The sequence below is a fragment of the Balaenoptera physalus genome, assembly GCF_965194825.1.
Source record: "Balaenoptera physalus genome assembly, chromosome: 14".
Taxonomy (NCBI): Eukaryota; Metazoa; Chordata; class Mammalia; order Artiodactyla; family Balaenopteridae; genus Balaenoptera; species Balaenoptera physalus.
Window position 1 is genome coordinate 36,124,727 of NC_138893.1, and position 26,268 is coordinate 36,150,994.

A 26,268-nucleotide genomic window follows, 5' to 3' on the forward strand; every position below is an offset into this window, starting at 1 on the left:
ACTCCTAGTGGTTTTTAAAGCTATATAGATCTATAATCATAAAGGTCTGTCAAGGTTGCTTTTGACTAGAAGAAGACTTTTCAGAAGATACCAAATTTAGAGTTCGTTTGTCCTGGGTTTATGTAGGTATTCTTCCCCCACCTCCTCTTTCCTAAGATTACTGTGTTGGAAAATAGTATTGTTTCTTTTGTAATTGTACAGGCATAGCTCCAGAACACCACAATAAAGTGAATATGACAATAAAGCGAATGACATGAATTTTTTGGTTTCCCAGTACATATAAAAGTTATATTTACACTATACTGTAGTCTATTAAGTGTGTGATAGTATTATGTCTAAAAAACTGTACATACCTTAACTGCAAACTACTTTATTGCTAAAAAATGCTAACCATCATCTGAGCCTTCAGCGAGTCATAAAATCTTTTTGCTTGTGGATAATCTTGCCTCAATGTTGATGGCTGCTGCGATTGATCAGGGTGGTGGTTGCTGAAGGTTGAGGTGGCTGTGGTAATTTCTTACAGTAAGACAACAGAGAAGTTTGCTGCATTGATTGACTTTTCCTTTCACAGATGATTTCTCTGTAACGTGCAGTGCTGCTTGATAGCATTTTACCCACAGCAGAACTTTTTTCAAAACTGGAGTCAGTCCCCTCAAATCCTGCCACTGCTTTATCAACTAAGTTTATGTAATAGTCTAAATCCTTTGTTGTCATTTCAAAAATCAGTTGAGTTTGTCATCTTACATGGGAATGATTTGTGGTGCCCCAAAATAATTATAATAGTAACATCAAAGATCACTGATCATAGATCACCATAACAAATATAATAATAATGAAAAATTTGAAATACTCCGAGAATTAACAAAATGTGACACAGACATGAAGTGAGCAAATGCTGTTGGAAAAATGGTGCTGATAGACTTGCTCGATGCAGGGTTGTTACAAACCCTCAGTTTGTAAAAAATGCAATATCTACGAACTATAGTAAAGCAAAGAGCAACAAAGCAAGGCACAATAAAACGAGGGTATGCCTGTATACCTCTACTGCTATTTCATATAGTAAAACAGCTGTTTTAATTCTTCTGATGTCTGAATTGTAAAAGAATTTAAGAAATTAAGTATGAACCCAGATGACATAAAGCCAACACTATGTTTTAAAATGCCAAACTCCAAAATGTTTAAGTGCAATGTTGGCATGCTATATACTTATATATGATACTTTCAACAAAAATGAACTGTAAAATGAACTGTGGTCAGAAAAATAAGAATTCAAAATAGTGTTTTATCTGAATTTTCCCTCTCTTTGCACCATTATTCCATGACTGTCAATTAGTTCTTCTGATGAATTTATTGAAGATGTCTGAAGGTGATATTAAGATACACTGTTTTCAGAAATTGCTGTTTATATATGGATTGCATAGAAAGAGAAATTGAAGGCCCAGAGACAAATTAAGAGGTATTTAGGTTAAAGGTGAGGAAGTAAGTTCTTGAAAGACGTGTATTAGTAGAAACAGGAAGGGATAACTGGTATAACTAGGATAGGGTTTAGTGAGTGACTGAATATGTGGATGGGTATAGGTGGAAGAGGCAAAGGAATGTTAAGGATTTGAGTCTAGGAGAATTATGGTCTCATTGACTTTGAGTTGGTCATCAAGTATTGATTATTTTCTAATATTAGAGATATAAAGATCAAGACAAAGCTTCTCCCTTTCAGGACTAGTGGGGGAAATAGAGGTGCTTGTTTCAGAGGGAGATGAGTTTGACTTTATATGTCTTAAGTAGTAGGGCATGGTTAGATTTCCTTGTAGAAGTGTTCTGCAAACTTGACGGTTTAGACATGGAGAAGGAGAAAGACAGGGACTGGAGATTAGGTTTGGAGGTCTTCGTCATAGACAGGGAGAGTTAAGTCCTGGGTGGGGATAATTTCCAAGGGGGAGGAATATAGACCAGAGGTAAGCATATATAGGAGGTCAGCCAAGTTTGATTCTTTTCACAACCCTTGAGTTGATATTTGACTCCCTTCAGGTGTGAGATTCTCCTTTCAAATTAAGTTTAATCATCCAAAAAAAGAAAAAAAGATTTTTGGTTTTCACTTTTGATTATAAAAATGACTTTCTTATAGAAGGGTGCACAGGGAATTCCTTTCCTTTTCTCAGTGGTTTGGTCTTGAGTCATATAAATTCTCTCTCTTTGTTTCTTGATAGGTGATGTTTGTGCTTATGCTCAACATGAGGTTTCAGTACACCTTTGCCTTTAAAAAAAATAAACATTTTGAAATTGGAAAGAACTTTTATAGAACTAATAGCTCTTTCCAGAGACAGATGTCTAAAGGCAATTTTCTTTGCCTTTTTTGTTTGCAGTACAGACTCATACTCCCTTAGGAAGTAGTAATAGTAGAAATGTATTTGTACTCATTTCTTGTTAATTCAATATATGTTGAGTGTTCATTTTACTCAAAATATGTATTAACCAGTGACTGTTGCTACTTGTTTCTGGTGATTATATAATTTGAATGGTAAACCTTTGTTTAACTCAAGACTGAATTGTAGATGTACAATGAAAGTGGATACTTTTGTTTTAAATGTTCTATGTAAACTAAAGCAAATGCCTTCTTAATTCACCCAGTTGGCTGGTACTAGTGGTACAGTGGAAACTCCTTTCTGGCATTTCTCTAGAAAATTATGTTTTTCCAAATCAGTCAAGATATCAGTCAAGAAATCAGGAAAATGGGGGATACTATTATTATTCTTCTAAAAGAATTAAATCTTAATCAACATAGAATCATTAGTAGTTGAAGGAATCCACTGATTGCAAGTCAAAAGCAGGTTCAGGAAACGCTAACATAGGAATTATGTCCTGGGAACCAGATCTGGTGCTTGTAGGAGAGAAACAGTCAATCTAAGCAGTCAGTCTCAGGTATCTCTTTTTCCCTGTCTGTTGCTAATGGTGGGTCATTCTTGCAAACAAAATAAATATTAAGAAGTTTATACACATAGTATACTTTATACAGATCCTAAGAAATAATACTTTTTTAAAAGAAATAAGTTTTCTAAGCAAAATAGATCCTTACTAAATTGGCATTTATGACACATGCTTTAGTGTAGTGTTGTTAGCTTTTCTAGAGTACTAGTAATGTTTGCTCAGTTTTTCCAGAATATTCACCATTGGCTACAGATCTTTGTAACTACTTTAACAGAAGAAATGTAAAGAGTAGAAGTGAGTATTGTGGAGTGCTCTGACATAGAATCAGAAGTTGATCTAAAATCAGAATTAATAAAAGCAGTATCTATTTCAATGGCAAAATTAAATTCAGGGTAATCAGACAAAATATTTTCATCCTTAAGAAAAGAAATAAACATCTGAAGCAACATAGAGCCTAACAACCCAACCTAAAAGTGTTTTTGGAAGTACTTTTAATAGTTGATCAGTTGCTTTTAAAATGAAAGTTTTCTGTATCTGGAATATTTGTCACAAAACAAAGATCAAGGCTATCTGATAGGGCAGTTAATGTTTTATGTATTTTAAAATTTCATTGTTAAGAATGACAACTATTAAATGTTAAATATTTGTGGTATTTCAATATTTTAAATGATTTTTATTTGGAATTTATCTTAAGGGACCCTTTTAATATTTTCTGTTATCAAATGTCAACATCAGATAAAAATCCATTTTATATTTTATTGAAATACATAATCTTATTGCAGTGTATTGATTCATAGTAAAAATAAAACAAGCATTTATTATTATATCTTTTTGTAACAAATCTCTGAGACTTTTGATATAACCCTAATGAACGCTCATTATTCTTTTTCTCTTTAAACAGCTTTATTGAGATATAATTCACATACCATACAATCTATCCGTTTAAAGTATATGATTCAGTGTGTTTTAGTATGTTCAAAGAGTTCTACAGCCATCATCACAACCTAATTTTAGAACATTTTTGTCCCTCTCAAAGAAACTCCATACTCATTAACAGTCAATTCCTAATCCCCCTACTCCTCCTCCCCCAGCCCTTAAGTAATCAATAGTCTACTTTCTGCCTCTATAAATTTGCCCATTTCCAGACATTTCATACAGTTTGTGGTCTTTTGTGACTGGCTTTTTTCACTTAGCTTGTTTTCAGGGTTCATCCATATTGTAGCAGGTATCATTACTTCATTTCCTTTTGTTGCCAAATAATATTCCATTGTATGTATATGCCACGTCTTATTTACCTATTCATGAGCCGATGGACATAAGGGTTGTATTCACTTTTTGACTATTATGAATGATGCTGTTATGAACATTCATGTCAAGTTTTGTATGAATGTATGCTTTCATTTTTCTTGGTTATTTACCTAGGAGTGGAATTTCTAGGTCATATGTTAACTCTATGTTAACTTTTTATGGAACTGCCAAAATATTTTTCAAAGTGGCTGCATCATTTTACAACCCCTCCAGCAATGTGTGAGGATTCTAGGTTCTCCACATCCTCACCCATACTTGTTATTGTCTGTTTTTTAATTAGCCATCTAGTGGGTATGAAGTAGTATCTCATTGTGGTTTTGATTTGCATTTCCTGATAGCTAATGGTGTTGAGCATATTTTCATGTGCTTATTGGCTTTTTGCATATCTTCTCTGGAGAAATGTCTATTCATTTTCTTTGTCCATTTTTAAATTAGGTTATACTAGGTCCTTACGAGATACATGATTTGCACATATTTTCTCCCGTTCTGTGGATTGTCTTTTTGCTTACTTGGTGGTATCCTTTGAAGCACAAAAATTTTAATTTCAGTGAAGTCCCATTCACCTGTTTTTTCTTTTGTTACTTGTGCTTTTGGTGTCCTATCTTAAATCATTGCCTAATCCAAGGTCACAAAGATTTGCTTTTATGTTTTCTTATTAGACATTTAGGTCTGTGACTTTTTTTGAGTTAATTTTTGTTGTACGTTTTTAAAATGTAAAAAAAGGTGTTATGAAAAATATAGAATGACTTATGATTTCAGGGGGAGATTCCAAGCATTATGCTTTCTTATTCCTGAATCCTGTAATATCTGTTGAGAATTTGAGAGTACTAGCTGGTGCATAGCCTTCTCTGCATGACCGTAAAGGCCTTTAGGTAGTTTGCTCTTTTGGACACATGGTGGCAGCAGAGCTTTGATGAATGAAAATTCTCATTTTCCTAAACTTAGTATTTTATAATTATGAATCTTCTTAATGCTCTTGGCAGTAAATTGTTGAGCAGTAAGTTTAAATTGCCTTTCAGATTAAAAATTATTTAAATTTATGAACTTTTTTTTGCCATGAGTTTATTCTGACTTTTCAGGTTATGAAGCCAGTTTGTGAAGTATGGACATGATTTGCTTGAGTTCTCCAACCTTAGGACACAATTTTCTCTTATTACTCTAAGGTCTTTTATCCACTTTTCTTTCATTATCTCACTCCTATCCCTATAATCTTCGTGTAGAGATAAAGTAATAGAGTAGCAGTCAAAATGTTGATTAATGCTAAAGATAGTCTCAAACTTACTCCTAAAAAACATTGGCAGACTTACATTCTGGCTTAGAAGATAGATAATATAGAAGTTGAGCATGTGGGTAACAGTTTTTTCCTTCAATAAGAAAAACTGCTTTATGTCATCTCAAGATTGGACCCAAGATTTCCTTTTTAGATCTGAATATTAAACAGTAAAATTAAGTGATACAATTATTCCCTGACAGTTATTTTCAAGATAATAGAAATAATAAACATTTACTGAGCACTGACTGTTTGCTAGACACTATGCTAAATGCCTTATATGCATTGTCTTTTATTCGCACAACAGCTCTAAGAGGTAAGTTGTATTTTTGGCCTGAATTTTCCAGAGGAAGAGATGGGTTTAGAGAAGTTAAATAATTTGCCCAAGGTCACATTAGTAGGTAGAGATGTACATGTATGTATGTGTGTTCATAGCAACTATATTGTACTATTTTATGTTTAATTTTTATAGATATGGTATCATACTGTATGTATGTGTCACTCTGCAACTTATTTTTAAAATTCAAATCTATAGCTGATTTGAAAATCTATAGCTTTTGCTACTGTGTATAGATATCTGGTCAATTTGTTTACCTCATGAATAGATACTACTTTCTATTTCTTTGATTTAGCTGCTGAATAACAACTTGTCCTAGAATTTCACCTAATTTTTAGCTTTACTTTTCCAGTAGAGGGTATACAAAGTGTTTAATTAAATTTTTTCCTCTGTTAACAGAGTACTTTATTACTTTTTAGTATAATGATCAGAAAGAAAAAGTTTAATACATGTAATTGGTATAATAGTCCCCTTGTTTTATTTTATACTGCAGGTTACTTATTTTTGGATCCTATGACAGAGAGGCAAATATTCATTGCACACTTGAGCTGAGCAGTGGCGTTTGGGAAGAAAAACAAAGGAGTTCTATTAAGACGGTAAAATAGATTTGCATAGCTTTACATCTGTATAAAGTTTATATTCTATAAGTGTTGTTTTATTAATATTTCTGTATCCTAGAGTTATTTTTGGTCATATGCAAATAATTATGAATAGCTCTTATTTGTCTTGTTGCAGTATATCCATAATAAAATGAATCATGTAAAACTATAGTATTAATTGCTTGCATAAGAAACCTTGTCTAACTAATTTTCCTTTTATAACTTTAAAGTTGTTTCATAGTTGTGGAATCAGAAGGAAATGATTCTGAACACCTTAGAAAGCATGTAAATTCAGAGCATTCATTCATTCATCAGATATTTCATGAGCACTTACTTTGTACCAGGCACTGTGTTAGATGCTGGGGAAACAGTTCAAGACAAGAGACCCTGTTTTTGTGGTGCTGTCATAGGGGAGAGGTTTGATAATCGTCTGCCTGTAGAGAGAAAGGATTATAGGAGGATGGGGTAAACCTGAGAGATCAGATCAGTTAGGAGGTATTTAGGGGGAGGTGTTGGCTACTTTAACTAGGTGGTAGCCAAGGAAATGGAAAGAAGAGAATGGATTTGGGACATACTTTTGGTGTGTGAAGGACTTAGAGTTCCAGTTTCTTTTTTGATCTCTCTCAAAAGAAACTGTCACCTAAATTGCAAGACTTTGAAAAAAATATAAAGGCTTTTAAAATATTTTAAGTGCTATAGTTAAAAATACACAAAAACAGTGCTTTACTCTCAACATTTTTTTTAAATTTTATTTATTTATTTTTGGCTGTGTTGGGTCTTCGCTGCTGCATGCAGGCTTTTCTCTAGTTGCAGCGAGCGGGGGCTACTCTTCATTGCTGCGCCACGGGCTTCTCATTGCGGTGGCTTCTCTTGTTGTGGAGCATGGGCTCTAGGCGCATGGGCTCTAGAGCGCAGGCTCAGTAGTTGTGGCCCACAGGCTTAGTTGCTCCACTGTATGTGGGATCTTCCCAGACCAGGGCTTGAACCCATGCCCCCTGTGCTGGCAGGTGGATTCTTAACCACTGCACCACCAGGAAATGCCCTCTCAATGTGTTTTAATTGGACTTGTTTGGGTTCTTTGGATTCCTAAATGAGTAAAAATTGTCACTAGTTATTAGCTGATTTGTTGAGCTAATAACCAACAACCAAACAACTCAACCAAAGTTGAGTTGGTGTTTTCTGAATATTCTGCATAGCAGTTTTAATAGCAGTTATGTTATGCTTCTTGGAATTTGCATAAATCTAGTTGTCTATTAAAGATTTTAGAGCATTTATCAAGATGTTGTCTACAGAATTTCTTTATTAAGCCCATGAAGTTTCACAATGAAAATAGAATCCCAGAATTTTATGGCTGAAATAGGGAAGAAAAAAAAAAATCAGTGTCCTAAAGGGATCCTCAGCTTTTTTTTGTAAAGAAAATTTATTTAATTTACTAAGCATATACTGAAATATTGGGCTGGCCAAAAAGTTCGTTCGAGTTTTTTTCACACCATCTTAGGGTTTGGTAATAATAAAATTCCAAGAGTGCTTTTGGAACCCCTAGACCTCTCCAGAGTTGCTTTTAGTCTGTTTTAAGGTAAGATCTATTTAGCACATCAGTAGTTTTTTGCAGGAATAAATTATAGTTGTGTTCTTTAAAGCTGTATTTAGTAAGTTAGATGTTTAGCTGTTTCTATCACATTTAACTCTTGGTGGCAGTATAGCAAATCCTATGATTATTATTTGTAGCCAATATTTAGGAAAACTCTCTCTCTATTATGTCTTCATTATACTGGTGAATAGGTACTTTTGAACTGTACTACCTAGCTGTTTTATAGTAGTAGTAATGTGCTTTTTGGTATTTCTGGGATAGTCTGTTATTCTTCATAGCATTTTTAAAAAGTTAAAATTCTCTTAAATAGATACATAAGCATATTGCCATGCTGTCAAAAATTATGACTTTTAATGGTTATGTGGTATTTTTTTGGATGCCTCTTTGACTTTTAAATTGTTTCCAATTTCTCCATGTAATAATTGTGAACATTCTTATATAAAAAATTGAGCAGTGTGAAATTCTTTTGGAATAAATAGAGTAATTTTAATAAGTATGAGAAAGTAGGGAGAAGTAAAGCTGGAAAGGGAAGATGGGCTGACCCCCAGAATTTGAATGTATGAAAGTAGTTGGGAGAATAGGATTTGGGGCATGGGAATGACAGGGTCAAAATAGTTTTTTTTAGGAAAATCTCCCCTTTCTCTCATGGTTGTTCATGCCACCTTTAAGTTACATCTCAAGCAGTTTGAAGCAACTCCTCAGAGAAAATAACCAGCTTTATAATTTGTTCTGAAATAATAAATACATGAAAAAGCAGTATTGTTTTGTCTAGGTATGAAATGGTCATAACTTGCTATTGCAATTGGCATTTTCAGTTTCCTTTATTATACTTGCAAAAATATGAGATTAGACAGCTTTAATATTTTGTAGCAAAGGTTAGTAAGACTTTAATCTTGAGTCATAATTTTAGATCTTAGCATATGTCATAGGTAGTTTTGGAGAAGGAATTCTAGGTTACTAATTACATCTGGTGTCAAAAATGTCAGCAGCACTGAAGTGTCTCCAGGCACTAAATTACATATGTCTGAATTTAATAACTCTAGGGAGGAGAATTAGAGTGTTTCTCAAGATTACATAAAGCATTACAGAATAGGATTTGATAATTTGAGATACATTGTAAATTTGGCTAGCAAAAAAGTACATCATTAAAAAAAAAGTATGCTAAAAAGTATTTGAGTTTAGAAGCTATCTTTGTATAAATAAATAATTCAGGTTTAAATCAGTTTTTTTAATTTTGAAATTTATTAAGTGAAGTTAGCCACCAGTTTCAATGAATATGCAGAATGAAAGAAAAATTAATTACATATTTTAAATATGCCTTTGAGTTTTTCAGACATTTTTTAAAGCATAATGTACCTTATGCTGTTAAATTAGGGAAGATCAATAATAGATGGAAAGTTTTAAATTTGTAGTATTTGCACAAATATGGGGGGGGTGGAGATGGGTTGGGCAGGTGTGGAGATGGAACAGTTGTAATGCAATAGCTGCGAGTCCTAGCAAAATCTAATGAATAGTGGCTTAAGCAAGAAAAGGAATTATCTGTCTTGTGTGATAAGCCCTGGGTTAGTATGGCAGCTCAGCAATATTGTAATCAAGGAGCATGGCTCTTATTGGCTTTCTCCTCCATCATCCATAGCACAGGGTTTTTGTCTCCATGGTTGCAAGATGGCTAATGCACCCCTAGGTATCCATCTTTCAAGAAAAAGGGTGAGGCGTAAGGCATGCCGAAGAGACATGTCAGCCAGGTTTTGGTTTTTTAAAATGCTTTCCTAGAAGTTCCACTTATATCTCATTGGCTAGAACTAAATCACGTGGCCTCCCCCAGCGGTAAGGAAGTATGGGGAATCATTTTAGTTTTTCAGCCTTAGTAGAGGTAGAAGGCAAGGGAAAAAGAGTTACTAATGCCTTTTAGGAGGCCGGTCCACAGTCTTGCCACAAGAAAAATTCAAATTCATTTGATGACTTTTTATTTTTAATGGAATTTTTCTTGAACTGGGATATCAGGGAATAGTTGAAAAGAAGAATTTAATAAATACCCTGCATAGAACCTACTTCCTATTTATTAGATATCTGAGGAAAGTTTGGATCAAAATCAGACACTTAGGTCAGTGCCCTGCTTATTAGCTCATTTGCACAATGAAAGAGCTCATAGGGTAAATGAGGTACTTTGTGGTAGTGTTTGTTCCTTAAAAATAATAAATAAGGAAGATTCCTCCTGAGAATCCCATAAGATTTGATAGCAAATAAATTAGAAATTAGGCTTAAACAAAAATTATAAGATCATCTTGCAAGAGATGAGAGAGCCAATACTAAAAATATGTTTACCTACACCAAAAGAGACAAGGCACTTTATGATTTATTTCAGTCTGTTGCATTATGCAGGTGTGGCGATGATAATTTGCTTCCCTTTCACTAGGGAAGAAAATTCAAGGAGTTTTCAGATTTTGAAAAAGTTTCAGGCCATGATATTTCAGTAGGAAACTATGAAAACAACTGTATAACTCTAGAATTTATAGTACTTATCAAATAACATTCACAATAAAATTAATCTGACATATATTAAACATATTGAGTATAGATAATCATTATTATATGCATGGTAAAGCAAACAGATCTCATAAATGTCACATAGACACACATAGTTTTTAAGAGGGAGAGATCCTGAGTCTTACCCTCCCAGAGTTGGAGTTCCCTCATCTTTGACCACCCACTTTCTTTACCCTTAGCCCCAGACATAAAATAGGTTATCAGTAAATGTTCTTTTCTCTTACTCTCTCTCAACTATCCTGCCTGTGCCATCCATGTCTTCTCTTCCATCGTTTATCCCCACTGTCACTGGAGTCTTCAAACATTGTTTTATTCTTGGTGCAACCTGGAATTCTTGAGGCCATTTGGAAAGAAGAGAAGAAGGCACCATGAATATGAGCTGTGGAACCTCTGAATCTGGGAGCTCTGGGGTAGAGGAAAAAGCACTGGGGGCCTTTTGGCACCCGGCTGTTCAGTCTAGTTCTTTCCCTTGTTCTCCATTCTGAATAAAAGGAGTTATGAAAAGAGTTTTAATTTTAAAAACAAGCTTTTTAATGTACATTTTTTGATACTAACCCTATTCCCTCTCCTTCCACCCTACCACACTATGCACTCAGACACTTGATAGCAATTGTCCTTTGTAAGGGTCAAGTCTTTCCTTCTCTAATTAGAGATAGAAGGCTAAAAATCTAACTTGTTAAGTCAGTCCATTGGCATAAATATGTCACTGTCAAAGAGGAAGGAAGAATATCGATTTCTTCCTTTGAGGTGGAGATGAATTAGAAAAGAATCTTCCCTGAATATATTAGGTGGACAAAAGAGAGATCCTGGAACAGTCATGTGTTCATTGTAAAAAGAAGTAGAAGCACTTCATGTAGCCCAGTATGCAGGTACCAGAGGGAACTATGGTTAAAGACATTAGGAAATGTCATATTTCAGATCTGTCTGAAAAATAAGAAGTAATAAATTCCTGAAAAGCATTCAGCAGACAACTTGGGGAGAGTCCATAAATAATAATTTGGAGCTCTTAATCAGAATGAATGTTTTCCTTTCAGAGGGTTATATGGTGTCAGCTGGCAACTTGAAATTGGCCACTGCTATAAGAAGGGCTTTAGATAGGGTCTACTGCACCCAAAATTATGAAGTCAGAAGAATTATCTAGAGTCTAGACTTTATCTTTTTGTTTGATTTGAGTGGTACTTTTCCTTCTCTGTACTGCTGCTTCCCTATCAAAACCTCATTTTTTTATATATATAATTTTATTTATTTATTTATTTATTTATTTATTTTTGGCTGCGTTGGGTCTTCGTTGCTGCATGCGGGCTTTCTGTAGTCACGGAGTGCGGGGGCTACTCTTCATTGCGGTGCACGGGCTTCTCATTGAGGTGGCTTCTCTTTGTTGCAGAGCACGGGCTCTAGGTGCGCGGGCTTCAGTAGTTGTGGCACACGGGCTCAGTAGTTGTGGCTCGTGGGCTCCAGAACACACACTCAGTAGTTGTGGTGCACAGGCCCAGTTGCTCCACAGCATGTGAGATCTTCCCAAACCAGAGCTCAAACCCATGTCCCCTGCATTGGCAGGCGGATTCTTAACCACTGTGCCACCAGGGAAGTCCCAAAACCTCATTTTCTGAAAGGATCTGATTCTGAGAAATAAATAATTTATATCAGGTTCCCTTCCATTTTCTTTTAAACATAGCCTTACATTTAGACATTTGAAGAGATGATGCCTACTTTCTAAGAACTGTCAGTGTAGGAAAAGAGACATGTGAACCAAATATGTCACATATGTAATACTTCAGAGTCTATGAAATATTGATACTTTTACCGTATACAAAGAGCCAAAGTCTTTTGCCCGTAGGATCTGTACTTGCTCCCTTAAATCCCACTACCTCGAACAAAACTAGACTGTGTGTGGTATTCTGATAATTAGGAGACAATTTGGGAGTGGTGTTAGTGGAATCATTTTAGAGCAGAGGTAAGGAAGGCTCTGAAACTATGGGGAGATGGAATTTGAGTGGAAAGGCCTTCATAATAAGATCAGCCATGTTTAATTGCCAAAGATTGAGCCTGATAATATGCCTTATAGAGTTCAGTGAGTCTCCCTTTACTTCCAGAGTAGAGGTTAGGGCCACTGAATACAGGAAACATTTGGTAGAGGGAAAGTAGTCATTTTGGAGAAAATACAATGTATAGGGACATCTTTCCTGTCTAATACGAAGATGCCAAACCAGCATATAGAAGAAATGGAAACAGTAAATGCATTCTCAACTTCCAGAAAGCTTTTGATGAAGATCCATACCAGAGGTTCCCAAATCATCTGATTACTAGGAGAATATTTTATCTCAGATAGATCTGCATTGAGGATAGGGGAAACAGGGTAAAAATGACCAAGTGTGATATCCTGAATGATTGAGTCCGGGACTTTGATCAGTTTTCACAAATGATCTAAAATAGCACTGTCCAATAGAAATAAAATGCATGCCACTTAGGTAATTTTAAGTTTTCTTGTAGCCATATTTTTTAAAGTAGAAATTAACAAGTAAACAATTTTAGTAATCTTTTATTTGACCCATACACCTAAAATATTGTCATTTCCACATGTAATCAACATAAAAATTAAGGAGATTTTTTTTATAGTCTTTGAAATCTGGAGGATATTTTACACTTAGAGCACATCACAATTCATCCTAGCCACACTTCAAGTGCTCAGCCACATGCGGCTAGTGGTGACTGTATCAGACAGCACAGATGTAGAGGGAGCAACGTACAATATAATATTCAGATTTGCACATGTCATTAAACTTCTGTCGATAAAACGTGCCAAGTTAAAAGGTACAAAATTGAGAAAGCTCTCTCAGGACAAATATGTAAGAAAGAATTCCAAACTGCCTAAAATATGTGAGATCTAGGCTCCCTAAAGAAATAGACAATATATCATTGTACCTCCAAAACAAGACAACTTTTCATTAGAGTGGGTGTCACAAAATGAATATGCTTATTTTAAAACTATGAAGTTCTCAGAGAGAATAAATTATTTGTACATTTCTGGTTTCTATAATACAAGAAATTTATAATTGCTAGATAAGGTGGGGAGAAAGAACTGAACTTTATATGGAAGTGAGATAGCCATATAAAGATAAATGGATGGGAAAAAATTAATGTTCTTCAGCTGAAAAGACAAAGGTGGGTGAATGATTAACGGAAGCATATAAATATACAAAGTAAACAATAGAATGATCAACAGATTTATGGAGCAAGGAACTAAGTCTCTGGGTCTATGAAGATAAATCTCATAGCGCTAATGATAATTACATGCTAAATGCTAAAAGAAGGGCACTTAAAAGGTCTTTGGTAGTACTGCATACTACGTACTTGCTGATAGACTTTGCAGGAGCACAAATATGCTATATTCTATTTATGCTATGTGTCCTGCACCTAGTAGAATTCCTGGCATGTTGCAGTTGTTCAGTGAATGTCCTGGGAGGAGGGAGGGGAGGATAAGTGGCCTTCATGGCTCCATACTTCTCACAGGACAGGCTCACCATGCTTCCAGCTTCTGCTTGATGCTCCAGCCCCTGGCCTCACCTAACACTACTTCTTCCCTCTGTCCTTCCAGCCGAAGGGTGGTAGTGACTATCTGAGACAGAGTTGCTTCACTGTCTCCTGTTTGGTTCTCAGTTCTTCCATCACTGAGTAGCCATTTCCTCCTTTTAAAGTCCTTCTGTTTCAAATATTTATGTGTGTCTGCCTTCTTATCAGTCCCTAACTGACTCACCAACCAATCATCATTTCTCTGGGAAACTTTTCCTAATGAGCATGAAACTCTTTGTTAATATTTATCACAGTTGGGAGTTTTCATTTATATTTGTATGATAATTTGATTGGGGTTATCTCTGCCAGTATCTTCCTTTACAGCAGATACCATGATTGTTTTTGCTTTCAGCACTTGGCATTTAGTGGGTATTCAATAAATGTTTTTGGGAACACTGAAGCTGTCTGTTTAGCTATGAGCCTCCATTTACCCTTAACCTTTTTTCTTCCAAACTTTCAGCATGACATAGTTACATTTCTGTCTCTTTTCTTCCTTCAAGGCTATCTCTGATGTATGGTTTAAGCAAATAAAAATGTTTAGGTTGAGGAGGTCCACAAAATTAGATTTACTGCTCAATATTCCTTCTGTATAAAAAGCCTGGTTTTTAGAGTGAGGAGTTTACAAATACGGTACATAATGGTATAATGGCATTATTTAAAATATCAGAAGAACTTCTTACCCAATGCGTGTAGTTCAGCATAGCCTAAATAAAATGACTGTGGGATCTAAAATTTTACTTGCCTTACTTCCCTTTTAGTTTTGGAGAGTTTTAGAAGTTCTTGCTGAATGATATTTGTCCATGAATTATTGAGTGTACATACAAAGAGTCTCAAAGAACTCCCTAAAGAACTGTGGTTTCAAGTAAGAACATCAGAGACAGACAAATTTATAAATACATTAGGCTAGATGCTTCAGAGTTGGCATTTTGGTGTGTTTGTTTAAGGCCAGATGCCTTGCAGATAGTATTATTTGGTGCTCCTATTTAACCATTTGCCATTTACAGTCTTAATCTTGTCAAAAGGAAGAGAAAGATTAAAGCAAATAAAGCTTTTTTGAAAATGTCAGTTTTTATGAAAACTCTGGTTTAGTTCCATTTGATAATATTTGCGAATACAGTAGGGACCAAAGAAATTTTAACCATATGTAATGTTCTATAATTTGGCTTCTTAAATAAACTAAATGCCTTTGAGCTTTAGTAGTAAATCCTATTCAGCATTTCCACTCTTAAAGTTCATCTTGGTTAGAAATGAGGGATGCAGTTTTCTGTCTCATATTTTCTAAGTGTGTTTAATATGATTGTGAAATTCTGTGAAAAGAGTAGAAACTTAGGTTAAAATATAGAAGTGTCTCCAAATCAAGTCCGTGTAAGGCACTGGGTATGAGAAAGAAGAAACTGAGTATGAGGTGCAAGGCAATGAGAATGTGGTCCCTTCCTTCAAGGAGGAGGAAATAAGAACAGTATGATGAGCATCAATATTACTATAGCATATGAATGCTCTAAGAGAGTTTCATAATAAAGTACTATGAGGTTCTGTTGAAGGGGAGATAGCATTCTTTTGGAAAAACCAGGAAAGAATATTTTGAGGTGACATTTGAGCCAAGCCTCACAGTATATATAGGATTTTAAAATGGTAGTAAGGAGGGCATTTCAAGGTGGAAAACATGGGGTAAACCCAAATAAAGAGTATGAATGTTTGAGTATGTTTAGGATACATTGAGTCATCCAGGTTGGCTGAAGAATATGGTAATGCAGGAAGATCATGCAAAACAAGAGTAAAAGGATTGGACCATGTTATCCAATTAAAGAAGTGCTTTAAATACCAGCCTAAGAAGTTTGGCTGTTACTCCCAGACAGTTAGCAGTTATGGAGGCTTTTAAAATGAAAGTGATCTCATCACAATCTTGCTTTAGGCAGACTTGGCTCTCACTTTGAGTCTTAGCTATTTCACTTATTGACAGAAGGATATTTCATTTATTGACAGTCCCCAAACCTATCTCATCCACAAGTATTTTATTCCTCTATAAAATGGGAATGATAGTGCTTCACATGGTTGTGTAAGGGATAAATGAGACTCTGTATATTAAAATGTCTAGCACAGTATCTGGCATATAGTAGGTAGTAAGATGTTTACTAAATCTGGCAGCAAATGGGTAAAGTCAAGGATGATTTGACAAGGGGAAGACTTGAAATAGAAGAGGTGAAGGGTAATGAAGGTCTGAAACAGAATGGTGGTGAAAATGGAAAATAGAATCATTGTGGCTTGGATACCACTGGAAATGGAGGGGGTTTTGGAGAAGGAGAGAGGAAGCCAGAAAGACGAGAGCAATGAGGAGGGAGAAGGAAGAAGAGGAAGGAGATCTCATTCTGGATGTGTTGAAGTTGAGGTACAGTGATGGTCAAAAGTCAGTCCAGAGATGGATTTTTTTTTTTTATATGCTGCTTTGATTATTCATTTTCGTTTGTTTGTTTTTAATATTTTCAGTGCTGTTGATGAAAGTTTTAGTATCTGGTAAGTTGAAAACTTTATTTGGGGTATATGCTCTGTTTTTAGATTTCTTTTTTCAAGTAGGATAAAGAGAAGCAGAATGGTTTCACAAAAGAATAATAAGAATCTAAATATTTTTTTGAAAGAGCTTTTGAGAACAAGTTAAGGAAATAATATTAATGAAACTTAAACGTTGGTTTTAATAAAACTTAAACATTCTGTTTCTTAGAACCCTCCAGTTCACTGCAATCCAAGTAAAACTGATTCACTAAGTTCATACTTTGTCATGAACTAAAACATTCCTATTCAAGGCACAGTAGCACCTTACCGTAGAAATCCATTTAGCCAAATAGCTCATTTTCTGAGTCATACACTCAGATGCAGGATACAGAACTAGGAAATAAACAATTTAGAAAAGTGTTAGAGAGGTTTTGTCAGAGATCCTGCAGTGTATACAATTCCTTGCCCATGTGCGTTCAGTCCAGTGATATTTAGGAGCAATAACAAGATATGAGTGATTTCTCTGTGCCTCTCAGGATTTTAAGACATACGCATTAACCATTTAATTCTTACAACAACTCCATGAGAATAGGCACTATTATCATCTCCATTTTATGTACGAGGAAACTGAGACACAGAGAGAAAGTAACCTACCCAGATCATCCAGCTAAGCAGGTGGTAAAAGCAGTCTGCACACCCAGAGCCGGTATTCTTCATTACTGTACCGTCTCCATGAATGGTGGCTTCAGGTCCAGCTCTTCCACTCAAGTTCTATGCCCGTGAACAAGTTATTTCGTAATCTCTAAAAAAGAGATAATAGTAATGGTTAAACACTTTGCCCAGTATCATGGTAACTGTAACAGTAACTTTTATTACTGAACTTGACCCAAATGCCACCTCTTTTGCTCCAGTGTTTTTAGTGCTATCTGATATTTTGTATATCCTTATAAATCCCCCTCTCCCTTTTAAGTCCTTCCTATAACAAGGGGAGGAGGACAAGGAAATAGCTTCCTCAAAGGATAGTGTTGTTTTAAGACAAGAGTTTCAAATGGTGACTTAAGAACCTCAGCAAGTTTATTAAAGGCTATTATAAGAAGGATAGAGATCAACTAGCTGTTGGCCATCTCAGCTGAGGGTAAAGCATTGACAAACTTAAATTTCAGGAAGGTTTAAGACAAGTAAGAACTTCTTAGGAATAAAGAGTGTTAATGTCATAGCACAGTAAAAAAAGTCTAGATGTCTGTAATAATAGAATATTAGAACATATAGGAAGTAGTAGCACTCATTTTTGCATTTTACTATAAATGTGAAGTTTATCATTTACTTATTGAAGGTACTTTAAGATGCATAGGCCAAAAGTAAAACCAGGTTGAAATTTGTGTTACCATCTTCAAACAGCCAACTGGAAAGGGCAGCAACAACAATGGTTATTAATACATGTGCCCTGTCAAATGAGTATTTCCATAAGGTGTTGTGTATTTCTCCACGTAAATATTGACCATGAATAGCATTTAAAGTGGGTTTAGGGACAGCTGCGTTTCCCATTTGTAAGCATGTTGATTACATTGATACTGGATTGTACTAGGCAAATATGTGGTTATATTTGAAAGCTGTTTATATATAAATAGTATGCTCTATACTGGAAGAGATAATGTTTTTATTAATCACTGTAAAAAAAGACTACTTCTGGGTCAAACATTATATTTCTTTAAAGGTTATCAAGTGATTATCTTAGAGTATAGACAGATGGCTTGTTTTCTAAATGATGTGTGAGTTATCTTTCATAAATTGATCAACACTGAGAATGTTGTCAGAAGTCTAAGTAAGAAACCATTGAGCATAAGGAAGTAGCTATCATGAAGCAGAGTTTTAGTTTTTGTGGTGATACATTCATTTGTGAAATTGGAGGATACTTGCATATTTTAACAGTAAAATCAGTAATTTCTATAAGATAAAAGTGATATATGTTTGGAAATTGGTATGAGCTTTCTTTTTTTGCCCATATTAAAAATAAATTCAGAAGGCTATATAGAAAGCTGCAAAAGTCAGCCATAATCCTACTATCCAGAGAAACCATTAATAACTTTTTAGAAGAACTTTATAAATACAAGTATACACACACTATTCATGAGGTATGTTTATGGTTCTCTTTTTTTTGTTTACAGCTTTTTTAGAGTATAATTGCTTTACAATGTTGTGTTAGTTTCTGCTAACAAAGTGAATCAGCTATATGTATATACATATCCCCACATCCCCTCCCTCTTGTGCCTCCCTCCCACCCTCCCTATCCCACCCCTCTAGGTAGTCATAAAGCACTGAGCTGATCTCCCTGTGCTATGCAGCTGCTTCCCACTAGCTAGCTATTTTACATTTGGTAGTGTATATGTGTCAGTGCTACTCCCTGACTTCGTCCCAGCTTCCCCTCCCTGCCTCCCGCCCCTGTGTCCTCAGGTCCATTCTCTACATCTGTCTTTATTCCTGTCCCGCCCTTAGGTATGGTTCTTTAAATAAGAATAAAATGAGATTGTGTATTTTATAACCTACTTTTTTTCCCAACTTAGCAATATACTGAGGGCATATTTTCATCTCCATATACATGTATTATTGTTTTTATATCTGCATGATATTCCACTGGGTACCATAATTTATTTAACCAATCATTTATTGATAAACATTTAGACTTTTTCCAATTTTTTGATGTTGTAGAGAAATCTATAATGGCAGTGTATACATATTCATGCACATTTAAGTCATGGTTTGGCACACTTTTTCTATAAAGGGCCAGATAGGAAATATTCTAGGCTTTGTGGGCCAGATAGTAACTGTTGCAACTACTCAACTCCGCTGTTTTAACTCTGAAGCAGACAGAGACAATACATAAACAAATGAGTGTGGCTGTTTTCCAATAAAACTTTTTTAAAACAGCTATAGTTTGCTGACCCCGATTATGATTCCTTGATCAAAGATTACGCAAAAATAAAAGGCTAGTAATATGTATTTCAAAATTGCATCCCAGCTAGAATCAAGTCTATAAATTAGAAAATAGTATTGTATCAGTGTTAATTTTCTGACCTTGATAATTGTACTATGGTTATATAAGAAAATGTCCTTGTTAGGAAATACACACTTAAATATTTAATGGTGAGGGGGCATCATGTCTGCAACTTATTTTCAAATGGTTCAGGAAAAAATATGCAGAGAGAGAAAAAATGTTAATAATTGGTAAATCTAGATTTAGGATAAATGGAAACCCTTAGTACTATTTTTGCAACATTTCTGTAAGTTTGGAATTATTTCAAGATAAAAAGTAATAAAAAACAATCTGGCCCTAAAGCTCTCATACTTCCTTAGTGAGGTGTAAATCACCCTGTAGAAGGACATTGGTAATATAGGAAGCTGAGGGTTGACTTGGTGATTCAGAATCAGAGCTGTTTCTGTTTGACAAAGGAATTAAAACGGGCAAGAGTGTTCCACTCCATTGCTCCCATAACAACTCAGACTTTACATACTTTTCAGAGTTTTTTATTTCACTGGAATAGTTGTATAAATTTTAAATTATTATAGTTTCAGAGCAAAATATTAATGGAGACTTCAATCACATTTTAAAAGGGAGAGAGAAGAAACCCTTTGTATTGCAAGGTAATCATTTGGACATGATTACTTTCCTAACAGCCTTTGAACCTGGGCAAAGGATCAGCTTTATTCTTTGGATCTCTTAGGTCAATTGTATTTGTATAATGGACTTTAAATATTTTCTCAGCATATTTCTACATCTTTGTTGTCTCTCAGATGAGGCAATGAAAGGATGCAGTCCTAATTTACCATTCAGTTGCTTTAGAGACAAGGTTATCAGATGGCCAAGCTGGCATTCCGTTTTAGAGATTGAGGGGCCTCACTTGTATTTTCACCCCAGAAAGAGGTCTTCCTAATCCACCTGAAGAGAGATAATAAAAGTGCCTGGATTGTGCTAGATATTTATTCCTGGAGTTCATTTAATCTTGACAACAACCCAGTGTGGTAGACATTAGTATCCTCTTTTTACAAATAAGACTCACAGAGGCTAACTCACTTGCCTGAGACCACAAAACTAGTAAACGTTAGAGCTAGAATTCAGACCCAACACTGAATACAGACCATCCCAGACACTTCAAGAAAGAATTTTGAATCTGTCCTAGTACTGAGGAGGAGTTGATTTCAGTATTTTTGTTGTTGTTTGTTTTGTTTTTTAACTATTCATTGAGAAGTGATTACTGAAAATTTAGGCATTCTACTGACAAAGAAAATGTTTACATGTAAAATCCATGTGAGAGAATTTAGGATTTATTCCCTGTACTATGCAAATATGCCCCTTTAAGAACCCCCCCCCTTTTAAAAGTAATTTTTGTCATCATTTGGGACGGGGCATGAAAATTTACTTCTGCAGTGGCACTCTTTTATTTATCTGGCTTATGAGTTTAAGATCTGTTATGATTTAAACCTTTATGAAGTGGTTAAACTTTAATGACAGGTCTTTGAAAGGTTTTGTGGGAGTTGATAGTAATTTGTATGCCAAGAGATAAAAACAAGACATTTGCCGTATGTCTGTTTCAAGAGTTATACTTTATGTGAAAAAGGTGGTATGATTACATGCATCCCAATTGTGAATCCTCTTTGCTGATAACAGACAGTTTCAAAGGAGACAGCTAATAAGCATAGTATCTCCTTTTTTCTGTTAGAGTGATAAATCTGAATGGAGGACGATTGAGAATTTAGTTGAATCCTTGGAAGCAAAATAGTTACCCAGTAGTTGAGAGTCCCATGAAATATTTCAGTTTGAATCTTCTGTGCTGTTAAAACTGCCTGAGTGTAAAAGTAGATTAAATTGATACAGAATGACCCTTCAGAGACTCAGTATTTCTCTTTCTTATGTTTCCTTTTTCATTCTAGAACCTAAACATTGTTTTATTAACTTCTCAGAATTATAATTTATTGACATACGCTTTAAAAGCAGAAATTGAGTAATAGTACTCTAGTTCTAACTCAGTTACTTCATAACCGAGCCAAATGTTACTTGCATTACTTTACACTCAAGTGTGTTTGTGTGGGGGAGAAGAAGAGGGAGAAGAAGAGAGGAGGGGAAGGGGAGACAATGAGTATGAATAAGAACATGCACTTTTCCTTGTGAGTGTTTAGCATGGTACTAATGAAGTTAGTGGAATCATCAATTATGGTTGTGATTTTTAAAGGTGATGGATGGTAAAATATGAAATCTGGCTCTAGATCTTCAACAGCCTCATTGCTGCTTCTAACTGAGATGGACAGTAAGCTGTTGGTCCCTAGCCAAGCAGTAATCTGTGCCCTGTAACCGTAAGCAGATTGGTTTGACATCTGGTTTTCAAGCAAATGACCAGAAAGTTATACCGCTAACACACTCTGTGCCGAGTTTGTTGTACATCGAAGTTCCCCTTGCAAACGGCTCAGTAACTTATTTAATACAAAAGTTGTTCTAGTTTTAGAAATCTTGACATCTCAAATATAAATCAGAGTTTGGGGATAAATCTTTAATACTCTAGTCATAATTGCCTGGGTCCCTGATATTCAGAATTCAATTGCCACATCTCAAAGCAAGCCAAGTAAAGGTGATCTGTACAATGGCCCATCAAAAACGATGATTTTTAGTCACCATCTGGAAGTCCTTAGCATGTTGAGTTTATAAGCTAATTGCTCTTAGACTCTCTATACTTGTTACTCTAATTCTACCCATGTTTAAGATGTTTCCCCAGCCAGAGGAATAGTACACTTTTCTGGGGTAATAGAAGTAGGAAGCCAGGATGCTAGGTGGTGTCAGCTTTTAAAAAGGAAGGGAAAGCAGGTCAAATCTCTATAACCTATGAGAAAGTAGGTAAAGCTAGAGAGCTGGCCTGGTACTGAAAAGAGACCTGGAGGAGGAGGAGAGGGTAGAGGTTTGACTTGACAGAAACAGGAGTTTCCCATATAAACTGTTCTATATAGGTTCCTTAGCCAGTCTACAAAAGCCCCTGTTATAGCTGACAGGGTACATGTTTTCAATTTTTAAAACATATAGGCAACAAAACCACTGCAGATCAGTGCAGTAGTAATTGACTGCTACAATGAATAGGAAATGCCCTTCCAAGAAATGTTTAACGACAGGGATTAAACTATGTAGATGGCTCCTTCTTCAAGGCACCCCCCCTTTTGGAATCAGATGCTATTTGGCACTAGCAGCCGTCTGGCATCTTTTTCTTCTCAAAAAAAACACTCCTAGAGAAGGCTCTTCTGTTGTTCCAGGCCATCACTGCCCTGAGGTAATCCAGTCCCTAACCATCTGAAAAGAGCTGTGTTAAGTGTACTTTCCCTTCCTCGTTTAAGCTTGTTGTCCTGGGTCTTTGGTGGCTGGCTCTGGGCCTTATCCACTGCACAGGAGAATGAAGGAAGGGAGAAAGGAGATTTAGGTTTCAGTTCTCCCAGATAGGTGGGAAAGTATTAGTCCAGAGACCTTTCCCCTTGAATCTTGGCTGGTCCTGGGGCCAGGCAGGCAGCAAGGCTGGGCTGAGCTAGCCCAGGAATTTAGAGCTTGCATGTGTGCTGCCCAAGTCAGACCCGTTTCTGTACTTCTCACCATTTTGGCCATTGTGTGTAGGATTTCAGAACTAGGGCATTCTGTCTTTCATTATTACCTGTGAGGGGTCAGTCTAAGCAGTCTCTCCGAGTGACAACTGTGCTCATCTCAACAGCAGATTTCCCTGAGAAAAGCAGGGAGAACTTTATGATTTACTTTCAGGGCCTCAGCCTTCATTTAGCAATTTCTGAAGTGCCTCTTTCTCAACATTCAGATTTTGATTAGGTAAATAAAATGTATCCATGGGAGAGGTCTATTTTCTGACCCCCTAGTTTTGTACTTTATGGCCTTGAGAGTACTTGAGTTTGGGGAATATGGATAATGTTGAAGTGTCCTTTGAAAGGAGAAGCACTTAATGGTTTACAAATACATGTATCTTTATGGAAGTTTCTTGTAAATGGTAATGTTTTTTAGCAAGCAATCAAACTTTGAAGCAATTTGAAACTTGCTTCACTTTTAAACATTTGACTTTTTTTTTTTTTAGGGAAAAAATCTTTGTCTTCTGCTAATATTCATGAAATTGGGATTATTTTTAAAAGGGCTTGGATAGATCCATGTGGATTAAATATTATTTGCTTTCAAGTTTTCAGCCACATCATAGCATTAATTAGCACATCCAAATGCTTTTTATACCATTTACCATTTATTAACTTTGACTATCTAGGGCATGAAATGGGTAATGGAATTGATGTTATGCTGCTTTCTTTTAAGATATCTTTCAGTTGAATGAACCAAGATTCCCTCCCTCTTCACATAGACTGAAACTTGTCAAAGAGCTGTAATACTGAACTCTTTTCACTTCCTCAAGTAGGTTATGCTAGCCCTCATCTCCTCCCTTCAAACCTGCCGGTCTCAGATATATTGCCTCCACTTCTGACCTGGCCTAGCAAACTACTACTAATCCTTCAAGTGTCAAATTAAATTTGTTTTTTAGGAATGCCTTCCCTGCTCTCTAAATGTTAGTTAGGTGAGTCCTATTAAATCACACAAGTAATTATTTGTTCATGCCTACCTTTTCTACTACTATGAGGCCAGGGAAGCTCATCTAAGTTGTTCACAGTGCCTAAGCACTTGAATGAGTGAGTGAATCACTTAATGCATTTTTTTTCCATTACTTTTCTTCCTCAGTAGTTTTGTAATAGGTTATGTTAAATATGTGTTTTTTAGGTCAGTATTGGTTTTCTGAAAATATTACCATCATTTCATTTTGGGGAAAGGAGGTAGAGAATACACCAATATGCCTGAATATCATGGGCATCTTTTTTTATTTTAATATAATGAGAATTCTGGTAGAATAGGTATTGGTTTACATTATGGACCAGGAATGGTTATCCCATTATGGAATGGGAATGGTTATCTGCATCTAAAAGCCTACTGTTAAAAAGTTCAGTTTTATACAGGTGTTGTGTACATACATGTACAGGTTATTGTGTCACTTTTCCCTTTCCTGTCCCCCTACTCTACTAAAAAAAGCTAGGAAATGGTCCTCATGATGTCTTTTTCAGAAGCTTTTTTGATGAAGGAATACTCAAAAGTATACCTGGTCACAGTTATTCAGGGTCTTTCTCTTAGTGATCCTTTTACTCTTCTTGCATTTTTGGTTTTTTGCTCAATGTTACAAGCTCAAGTAAGAGAGAACAGTTTGTAAAAGAGTTACATTGATGTGTTATTAAAATATATCCTCTTCTTATCCATTGTATAAAATTATGTCCATGTTAGGAAGGGATTAAAAAATCAATATGTTGTTCCCCACCCTGCCCCCCCCCCCCAAGGGTGAAAATAAGGCATCCCAGCTGGGTCCAGGAAAGGCTAAAAGGATGTCAGAGTGTGAGAGCTCTTAAAGGCTATCTTGGTGTTTTTACTAAATTGCTCTCCACCAGATAGGTACACATACAGCTAGAATTTTTTAACCTGTGTCTAACATGATTGGTGAAGTTAAATGCAGGCTGTCTGCAATCTTGTATGTGTTGACTAGTGATTAAGCTCATGTAATTGCTGTTTAGTATGTGTCAGCAATTCTTGACAATTGATAAACTTTTTTTTGGTATGTCATGCAAAAAAATACTAGAAACAGTATTTCTCTTCCAATAGAAGTTTATCTTTTGGTTTCAACAAAATTCAGGCCAATTGACATAGGCTAAGCCACAGAGAAAGCACTTTCCATCCTACATTTTTTTTTTCTATTCCTATGATAGATTGGCTTATTGATTATTTATCTATGTTGAAAACAATATTAAAGAATTTCTTCATAACAGTTCAGAGTATAATCAACTACTAAAATATGAGTTGCAGATAATAAAGCCCACTTTATTTAGCACATGGAGGGTGCTACAAGGGCAGGGAGCTGGGGTGTGCTCCTGGCCCAGCAAGGATGGCCTCCAACAGTCCTCCACTCCTCCCAGACTCTCCGAAGCCCACCGCACTGCTCCTAGGAGTAGGGACAGCAGCCTGGGGACGCAGCTTATGAGCTTGGAGGTGCCTGGGCCTGCACCCTTCAGAGACCTTCTCTGTCGCTAACACTCCAGGACCTGGAGCTGCCAGCCTGGGGGGTCCTCTTGTTATGGAGCAAGGGCTACTGTGGACTATGAGGACTATTTCCTAGCGTTTTTAGTAGAGTAGGGGGGCAGGAAAGGGAGAAGTGACACAATAACCTGTACACATATGTACGCAACACCTGTATAAAACTGAACTTTTTAACAGTAGGCTTTTAGATGCAGATAACCATTCCCATTCCATAATGGGAAAACCATTCCTGGTCCGTAATGTAAAGGTGCAGAAGGAGGTGAAAGCCCAACACTGACAGCACGTGTTTGAATCAAAGTAAGGGTTTATTTGCAGGGTGCCAAGCAAGAGAGTGGGAAACAAGTCTCAGATCCGCTCCAATTTGGACTTTGATTGAGGGGCTTTTTTAAAGGGGACGAACAAAGAGGCTGGGATTAATCATCAACTTGTGACATTTCTTTTTTATTAATATGTGATTTTTTTTTTAAAAATTGAGGGATAGTTGATATACAGTAT

The 26,268-nt window shown here is 35.8% G+C and overlaps 1 protein-coding gene across 3 annotated transcripts in view; it reads left to right on the forward strand.

Moving 5' to 3' along the window:
* Positions 1-26,268, forward strand: part of PDZD8 (PDZ domain containing 8) — a 96,327-nt gene that overhangs the window by 52,201 nt on the left and 17,858 nt on the right. For all 3 annotated transcript variants that reach the window (XM_082424751.1, XM_082424750.1, XM_082424752.1), the window contains one exon: positions 6,331-6,433. In XM_082424751.1, the coding sequence (XP_082280877.1) occupies positions 6,331-6,433 (103 nt within the window). The remainder of the gene's footprint in view (positions 1-6,330; positions 6,434-26,268) is intronic.